General features: G+C 51.5%; 1 protein-coding gene across 1 annotated transcript; it reads right to left on the bottom strand.

Moving 5' to 3' along the window:
- Positions 1 to 7285: 7285 nt before the first annotated feature.
- LOC123105499 (uncharacterized) lies at positions 7286 to 9469 on the bottom strand. Its single transcript, XM_044527579.1, has 2 exons — positions 8382 to 9469; positions 7286 to 8156 (listed from the first exon to the last, which is right to left on the bottom strand). Exon 1 carries the CDS (start codon positions 9400 to 9402, stop codon positions 8878 to 8880), a length of 525 nt encoding a protein of 174 aa, XP_044383514.1. The 5' UTR covers positions 9403 to 9469; the 3' UTR covers positions 7286 to 8156; positions 8382 to 8877.
- Positions 9470 to 9695: the final 226 nt, after the last annotated feature.

The following is a 9695-nucleotide window of genomic DNA, read 5'->3' as shown; positions in this document are numbered from 1 at the left end:
ACAGGTCGGGGTCGGGGTGCGGCGGCGGCGCAGGTCGGGGTCGGGGTGCGGCGGCGGCGCAGGTCGGGGTATGGGGGAGAGAATGAGTGGATCGGGGTCGCCAAGCGAATGGATAAGGTGAACTATGCCGACGGCTAAGACGTCAGCATAGGTGAGGGTGCCACGTGGCACCTATGCCGACGGCTTAGCCGTAGGCATATTTTTATTTTTACTTTTCTTATTTTATATAAATTTTTTAATGTTTTCTTATACTTATATCTATCCTTTTTAATTTCATATAGATTTTTTATTTTTTTATAGTTATATTTTTCCTTTTTTATTTTTTTATGTATTATAATTATATATAGATTTTTTATTTTTTTAACCGCTCGGCCCTCTCCTCTCCCGAAACCACACACAGGGGAGGGGAGGGGAGGCGCCGAACTCGAGCAGCTTCGTTCGCCAAGGCCGTGGCCTGGTCGCGGGTATGGGAGCGCCATGGTTGCCGCCTCGCGTGCTTGATGTGGAGCTTAGTTCGTCATGTGAGTGAAGGGGGAGGGGGTCATCGACGGTGGGGGTGGGGGTGGGGGCGGGGGTAGCTTAGTTCGTCAGGTCAGTGAAGGGGGAGGGGGTCGTCGACAGAGGGACACCTGGGAGCAACATCCGGGCCAAACCCGCAGCTACATCCCCTCCGTGTAGATCCGACGCGTCCGTTTCCCCCCTCTAAGTACCGTGTCATCGCCGTCCGTGAGAGGGGGCACACCCCGGAGACGCGTAGAGGGAATTTTTCGGATACTTCTCCATCACCAAAAAATATGAAAAAATACCATCGTTCCTATAGCACATGTGCCCACGTCGTGGAAAAAAACTCATGATTTTATCGCGCTCCGAGAATTTAATAATATTCACGCCGCATCGTTATCGGAGAACGTCTACTACCGTGTCATTGCCGTCCGTGAGGGGGGCCACGCCTCGGAGACGCGTGCCACCTCTTCGAACATGCCACCACACCACCCCGCATGTATGAGGCCCGGTGCGACGCTCTGGTGGCATTGCTACCCCCCAGGGCCCCCGTCCCGCCTAACCCTGTAGCGTTTGACTACGGTATCTAGCCCTTTGACTTTGCACGGACGGGCTTTGACCAGTGGACCTCCCCACCCGGTTGTGTTAGGTCAGCCCATAGGAACACTTTGGAGCAACAACCGAGCCAGACCCACAGCAAGATCCCCTCCGTGTAGACCCGACGCGTCCGTTTCCCCCCTCCAGGTGCCGGCGGCAACGCCGTCCATGAGGGGGCACACCCCGGACACGCGTGCCGGGCGTTTGCAACCGCCATAACACTTCCAGACTTGTGAGAGGCCGCCTATGCAAGATTTGGCGGCCTGGTAGCCCCCGGAGGCCGCCGGCCACAGCTGTAGACGCGCGAAGGGCAATCCGCGTAGAGGGAATTTTTCGGATACTTCTCCATCACCAAAAACTATGAAAAAATACCATCGTTCCTATAGCACATGTGCCCACGTCGTGCAAAAAAACTCATGATTTTATCGCGCTCTGAGTATTTAATAATATTCACGCCGCATCGTTATCGCAGAACGTCTACTACCGTGTCATCGCCGTCTGTGAGGGGGGCCACGCCTCGGAGACGCGTGCCGCCTCTTCGGACATGGCACCACACCACCCCGCATGTATGAGGCCCGGTGCGATGCTCCGGTGGCATTGCTACCCCCCAGGGGCCCCGTCCCGCCTAACCCTGTAGCGTTTGACCACGGGATCTAGCCCTTTGACTTTGCACAGACGGGCTTTGACCAGCGGACCTCCCCACCCGGTTGTGTTAGGTCAGCCCATAGGAACACTTTGGAGCAACATCCGGGCCAGACCCACAGCAAGATCCCCTCTGTGTAGACCCGACGCGTTCGCTTCCCCCCTCCAGGTGCCGGCGGCAGCGCCATCCGTGAGGGGGGCACACCCCGGACACGCGTGCCGGGCGTTTGCAACCGCCACAACACCTCTAGACTTGTGAGAGGCCGCCTGCGCAAGATTTGGCGGCATGCTAGCCCCCGGAGGCCGCTGACCACAGCCGTAGACGCGCGAAGGGCAATCCGCGTGGAGGGAATTTTTTGGATACTTCTTCATCACCAAAAATTATGAAAAAATACCATCATTCCTATAGCACATGTGCCCACGTCGTGCAAAAAAACTCATGATTTTATCGCGCTCCGAGTATTTAATAATATTCACGCCGCATCGTTACCGCAGAACGTCTACTACCGTGTAATCGCCGTCCGTGAAGGGGGGCCACGCCCCGGAGACACGTGCCGCCTCTTCGGACATGCCATCACACCACCCCGCATGTATGAGGGCCCGGTGCGACGCTCCGGTGGCATTGCTACCCCCAGGGCCCCCGTCCCGCCTATCCCTGTAGCGTTTGACCACGGGATCTAGCCATTTGACTTTGCACGGACGGGCTTTGACCAGTGGGCCTCTCCACCCGGTTGTGTTAGGTCATCCCATAGGAACATTTTGGAGCAACATCCGAGCCAGACCCACAGCAAGATCCCCTCCGTGTAGACCCGACGCGTCCGTTTTCCCACTCCAGGTGCCGGCGGTGGCGCCATCCATGAGGGGGGCCAAACCCCGGAGACACGTGCCGCCTCTTTGGACATGCCACCACACCATCCCGCATATATGAGGTCCAGTGCGACGCTCTGGTGGCATTGCTACCCCCTCAGGGCCCCCGTCCTGCCTAACCCTGGAGCGGTTGACCACGAGATCTAGCCCTTTGACTTTTCACGGACGGGCTTTGAACAGTGGACCTCTCCACCCGGTTGTGTCAGGTCAGCTTAGAGGGACACCTGGGAGCAACATCTAGGCCAAACCGACAGCTACATCCCCTCCGTGTAGACCCGATGCGTCTGTTTTCCCCCTCCAGGTGCCGGTGGCGGCGCCGTCCGTTAGGGGGGCCACACCCCGGAGATGCGTGCCGCCTCTTCGAACATGCCACAACACCACCCGGTTGTGATAGGTCATCCCATAAAAACACTTGAGAGCAACGTCCCCTCCGTATAGACCCGATGCGGCTGTTTCCGCCCTCCAGATGCTGGCGGCGGTGCCGTTCGTGAGGGGGGCACACCGCGGACGTGAGGGGGTCACACTCCGGAGACGGGTGCCGGGTGTTTGCAACCGCCACTCAACTTCTGTCGCATAGCTGTTTTTGATTTTAATAAAATTTAAGAACCTATATTCAAAAGAACATGACAGCATATTATTAATGTGCTCGAAAAAAATACAAACTATATATATATATATATATATATATATATTCATAATCTATGGAAAAAATTACAAACTACATATATATTCATATAATACATAAAAAAGCATGAAAACATATTTTTTAAAGCATAAAAACATATGCAAAAAAGTATGTAAAAAAAGCATTAAAACATATGCAAAAAAAGTATGTAAAAAAATAGCTATGCCGACGGCAAAGTCGTCGGCATAGATACGGCAGGGTTCTGGTGGGCACCGTGCCGCGGATTGGTGACGTGGCAATTATGCCGACGGCTACCGTCGGCATACCTACGCCGCGGATCGGTGACGTGGCATGCGGAGATATGACGACGGCCGCCCGTCCCGACCGTCGGCATAGGTTTGACGGCGTTAGCCGCTCGTCACGGGCGGGGTCACCGGGCCCGCCGTTATACCGACGGCTGATTTATGCCGACGGCTGCTGTCGACATGTCTGCGCCTAGGTCGACGGCCGTTCTGTGCCGACGGCAACCGTCGGTATAGATCCATGTAACCTGACGGCTAGTGTAAGCCAACGGCCAAGACTAGGCTGTCGGCATATCTCAAACTAGGCCGACGGCAGCCGTAGGCATAGGTTTGGCCGTCGGCGTATGCCCGTTTTCCGGTAGTGAATGCAAGAAAATCATAACACAAACTCAGTTGATTGACGAATCAGGCTCAACTGTATGTACATTTTCTTCGACAGGTAAATTCAGACGTCTCTTTCTGTGCACAGATGTCGTCATGTCTAAAGTTAAATGCTAAGAAACATGTTTTCATTCCGTTTTGCTAAGTGCCACAGAAAGATTGTAACAAGGAATTGTACAGGATTTATTCATTTATATATATACAAACACGTTATAGTACCTGGGATGGGATGTAGAAGCTCATGTAGGGAAAGATTTTTCTGCCAAGGCGAGACACCTTCCTGGGCCTGGCTCGCCCTGCCTTGAGATCAACCATATAGGAACCAACTTGTGTTTTCACAAAAATGACTTGGGTGCCCTCTGTGATGCCACTGACAACCGTTCCACGCACCCACCTGCTAATCCCAAATTCACCTGTTGGGGTCGACAGGGCACCATTAGGGAGTAGCCTCTTAAGATCGATAACCCTGAGTTTCACCCATCCCGTGGCTCCCTCCGGTCCACTCTGCATTGACCATAGAGTTAGATTTGTGACATCAACCACGGCAGCAAATCCTAGCCTGCCATCTTCTGGCGTCATGAGACGCCCATTGCCATCGATCGGCTTCTCGAACATTGACAAGCGGAGTGTACCAAGTTGGCACTTCAAGATGCCACCAATGTTGAAGTAGAGTGTGTCGCCCACAATGACGCTAGGCGCGCCCAAGTTATGGGTATACTCCACATTGGGGTGATGAACAGAGGTTAATTCGATCCACGCACGAGTCTCCGACGAGAACAGCCAGCCCGATGTGACGCTTTGCCGCTGATTGGTGGTGACGATGACCACACGGTAATGCCCTCCTTGGCAACCGTGGTGGTCGCAGCCTTGTGCGGCGCACTGAACGTGAACCGGAGCACGCCCAAAGTGTCGTCCGCCGGTGAGGGTAGGCGGCGCCCTTGGCCCGTCAGAGGGTCCCAAATGATTAGGCCAGCGGTCCCTCCTTCCACGACGTTCCGGTAGGCGGGGTCGAAGGCGAAGAGGGAGCGGCCGTGGCGGCAGTCCAGGGGAACCCAGCGAGGATCGTTAGGCTGGACAGTGGGGAGGGCGGAGATGGGGAAGAAGCTGACGTCCTTCTGGAAGAAACCCAGGACGGGAGGTGTTCCGTGGAACTCGCGGTAGCGACGGCCAAAGCCCGAATCCGCGAGGATGAGGCGCCAGGGCTTGCATACGGCGGAGGCACGGACGAGACAGGCGGGCTCGTCCGGCGGGAGGCGGAAAAACACCTCCTCGACGAGCTCCGGCGAAAGGCGGAGGAACGGATTCTCTTCGAGCTCGTCCATCAGCGCCGCCGGCGGCGGCATGGTGCGGCGGTGTCTAGGGTTTGGGTGGGGAAGAGTGGAACCACTACTACATGGGGAAGAGGGTTTGGGTTTGGGTGCGGCGGTGTCGAGGGTTTGGTCGATGGAGCTGCCTTGAAGGAAAAAAGAAAAAGAAAAAGACAAGACGATAATATTACTCCCTCCTTTTCCGTTCATATGACTTATTTTCAGCTTTTTTTTGTTTTTTCAATTTAGAGGGCTCATCTCCATCTTATTTTTAGTTTTCAATGCGCACTAAATTTTTGCATGCAAGAATTAAAAAGGAACACATCAATGCATGTAATGTTTCTACTTATCTAGTGACCAAGCATGCATGCACTACAATTAATCCAAATTAATGCATGAGTTTAATTGGGGTAGTTTTGTAAAGGAGGGAGTATTATTTTTTGCGAAGGAGATGGCGATAATATTGAATAGTACAATATGTAAAATCATCATACAACAATTTATTTTTAGAAAACAAAATTTGTGACTTACTGAAAATTTCACATTCACTCACTTATTCCAAGGACGTGCAACATGCATCTTTGAGGTGATGGAAGCATTTTTTTGGTGTGACACGTGCATTTTTCTAGTGAGATGGAAATATCGACGTTCCATTTAAAATGAACTGGTTTCCCGTTTGATGGGAAAAAAATTCTCTTATCTATGTCGCCATGCTATGTGAATAATGTTTCCATGCAATGGATTCTTTTCTTCATATCAAAAACACTTCTTGATTTGAAAAAAAAACTACATGAGTTGTAATGAAAAAGAACTATTCAGGAAAGTATCTTAAAAAAATAGTGGTACATCTTATGCCGTGTCAAATCAGTCCACCATTGGAAAGGGAGGAGTTATACTCGTTGTTCCCAAGAAAAGACTCCGGCGATTAGGTTTCCTCCTCCTCTCGGCACCGCCGCCAGTCTGCCCTACCTCCGATGGCCGTTTGTTCTTGGCGGTGCAAAGGACCTTGGCCGCTCGCCGGCGGGAGGGACCCCACTCTTTTTCTTGTTAGGTTTAGCGTCTTGGTTGGGTCTGTGTGACGACGGCGATGTCCCTCGGTAGAAATAATGCGTTCCACATTTGATCCCGACCCGATGTTGTGTCTAGGCTCGTTGGAGGGCATGTAGAGGTGTGTCTACATCAGATCTCTTGGGATTCAACAGTGTCGTTCTTTGGCGCATCTATTTTGATCTAGTCTTTGTCGGTGTGTTTATATGTTTGATCTATGACTCTCTTCATTGACATTGGTTGTTGCTCTGGTGGGCTGTACCTATGGTGCATTAACACGATGACTTCTTGGCTCACTCCAGTACTTAATGTCGTCGCTAGGTTGTTCATGAACCTTTACTCTAGTGTATGTTATACTCAGTGGCGGAGACAGGGGGACCAGCAGGGGCCCTGGCCCCCCCCTGACATTAGGAGTTTGCTGCTAATTCACTGATGAACAATGCGTAATTAGCAATTTTTTTATGCTTAAAGTCTATTTTTTCTATGCTTTGGCCCTCCCCAACCTATTTTGACTGCAATCGGCCCCCCTAATTCAAATTTCCTGGCTCCGCCACTGGTTGTACTGCCATGATTGATTATAAATAGAATAAAAGTTTCTCCTGCAAGAAAAAAATCAATCCACCACTACCACGTGGCAATCAGAAGGAAAAAAACGTGGATGGTGGATTGAAACCGATGTGCAACCGGATGTTTTACATGAAGGCTTAGTGTGTACTAAAACAAGGGTGAATGTTATACAGCACTCAGATGCACATTGCAAAACCAAGAACGTTAGGCTGATCGGGTGGCATATGGGTTTGATTTCAAGCACTTGTCCAGAAATTCAACAGAGTTCTACCAACACATGATTTGCCTTCGTCCTGTCGATTCAACACTAGCTTCGTGTGCTTAGCGAAACAGCAACACGACATCCGTACGCCCTGCGATAAGGATTGACAGGATCATAAGAACCTCAAGAAAGGATTCAGGAAAACATCGCATGAAGGAGCTACTTTCCGGAAATTCTTGGGCTGTAGTATTTTTGAAATATAGCTTAATGCGCAACTAGCGACGAAGAGGGTTTGATCTAGGGATCAAAATCTGCTCGAGCTCCTGCTCTTACATGGCTTTATAGCGCATGTTACTGTAAAAATGGGGTTTATAACTGAAGCAACTAGAGCAAAATCAGGGTCTAAAATTCTGGGCTCTACCAACTAAAGCAAAAGAGGCTTAGGTAAAGAGCGGGAACGGTGACAAAGCAAAGTGCTCTGATAGAGGAAAATGAACCTGGACCATTGGATGCTGCTTGGACGTCCCAGATTAGGAGATTCCACTTCACACTCCTGATGTCTGAATCTGAACAGTGGGTTGCTTTAACTGAAGAAATAGCTGCAGTTTCTGATGAAAGGATCAGATCAGGGGATAGCTGTGTGCTAGGGCCTGAGTACGCAACTTCTCAGACCTCAGATGAAGTGAGCCGCCTCTCCGGAGGAAAAATAGGGATAAGAGATGTCAAGAATAGAAGAGAAATCCTTAAAGGCTTTGTATTATACCAAATCAATTTAGACCCTTGTTATCAGAAGGTACCCAAGTGTCCACACTTTGATTTCTAGATGACATTCAGGTCTTCTCCCACAGCAAACCATCTTTCACAAGATCACAAAATGACTGAAAATATCTTCACAAACTGCATGCAAAGACGCAATAACTTCCCAGACAAATCTCCATAACTTCCTAAACAAACACCAGTAGTGATCTCACAGATCCAGAGCCACACTTAGTGGCACATCCAACATCACTACTACCACCTCCCCCTCGATCCAAAAGCCCTTGCTCCAATAACTCGAGCTTGACAAACACTTAAAACACCAGCTCACTCCCCCTGGCCAGTACAAGGTGCTTCCATTGCTGCAGAAATGCAAGAAAATCAAAATATAAGATCAACTGGTTGACGAATGAGGTTTAACTGAATGTACATTTTGCTCACTCACCAACCACAAGGACCAGCAAATCACACTAACACAAACACGCTAGGTAAACCCACAAATTCATGGAATCATTAAGAGAATATGGACTGACATATCAAAACAAAAGATTGTATAGGTTTATATGTATTTACATAAGTAATAGTACCTGGGATGTAGAATCTCATGTAGGGAAACACAATTCTGCTGGTACCAACAGATGTGCTCAGAAAAATGATTTGGGTGCCCTCCGCGATGCCACTAATCCCATCTTCAGGTGCCGGCATCGAGAGGGCCTCGTCAGGGAGCAGCGTTGTAAGGTCGATTACCCTGAGTTTTGCCCATCTCATGGCTGCCTCCCATCCGGTATGCATTGACCACAGGGTTAGATTTGTGACATCAACCACGGCAGCGAATCCCAGCCCGCCGTCTTCCGCCGTCATAAGACGCCCCTTGCCATCGGTTGGCCTCTCAAACATTGACAAGCTTAGGGTACCAAGTTGGCACTCAATAACACCATCCAAGTCGAAGTAGAGTGTATCACCCACAAGAACGCTAGGCGAACCACGGTCGTAGCTATATTTGGTGACATTGGGGTGATGAACAGAGGTGAGATCGCTCCACACGCGAGTCTCCGATGAGTACAGCCAGCCCGATGTGACTGTTCACTTCTGATTGGTGGCTACGATGACCACACGGAAATGCCCTCCCAGGCAACCGTGGTGGTCGCAGCCTTGTGTGGCGCAGAGCACCGCCGCGCTGAACCAGAGCACGCCATCGTGCAACGGTGTGCCCAAGCGGCACTCGTGGCTCGTCAGAGGGTCCGCGACCGTTATGCGGACGGTCTCCCCTACCCTGAAGTACCGGTTGTAGGTGTCGAATAGGTAGCGACCCCGGCGGCAGTCCAGGGCCGTCAGAGCGGTCCGGCGGGGGCGATCAGGCTGGGCGGGGAGGGCGGCTATGGGGAGGAAGCTGGCGTCCTCTTGGATAAGCCCCAGGACGGGAGGTGTCCCGTGGAACTCGCGGTAGCGGCGGCGAAAGCCCGCACTGGCGAGGATGCGGCGCCAGGGCTTGAGGGCGGCGGAGGCGCGGACGAGGCAGGCGGGCTCGTCCGGCGGAAGGCGGAGGAGGACCTCCTCGACGAGTTCCGGCGGAAGGCGGCGGAAGGAATCCTTCACGTGCCGGTCCATCAGCGCCGGCGGCGGCGGCACGGTGATGGTGCGGCCTGCGGCGGAGGCGAGGGTTTGGTTGGATGGGGAAGAGTGGAACTGAAGAGTACATGGTTCGGTTTAGCCAGCTTGGTCTTTCAAAAGAAAAATGAGAAAGAAAAAGGACAAATTTTAACAGAGTCCCTCTTACCCGATTTCATTAAGTAGTGGGTCTGAGTAATATTTATCTTTTCTCTAACCCTCAAACCCCGCATCCATCTGGACCGTGCAGGCTGGACATGTGTTGCCATCGAATACGGTCCTGCAACAAACCT

The sequence above is a fragment of the Triticum aestivum genome, chromosome 5A (assembly GCF_018294505.1).
Source record: "Triticum aestivum cultivar Chinese Spring chromosome 5A, IWGSC CS RefSeq v2.1, whole genome shotgun sequence".
In the NCBI taxonomy this organism is placed as follows: Eukaryota; Viridiplantae; Streptophyta; class Magnoliopsida; order Poales; family Poaceae; genus Triticum; species Triticum aestivum.
Note: the sequence above shows the minus strand (reverse complement) of the source record. Positions and strands in the feature narration are given on the sequence as shown.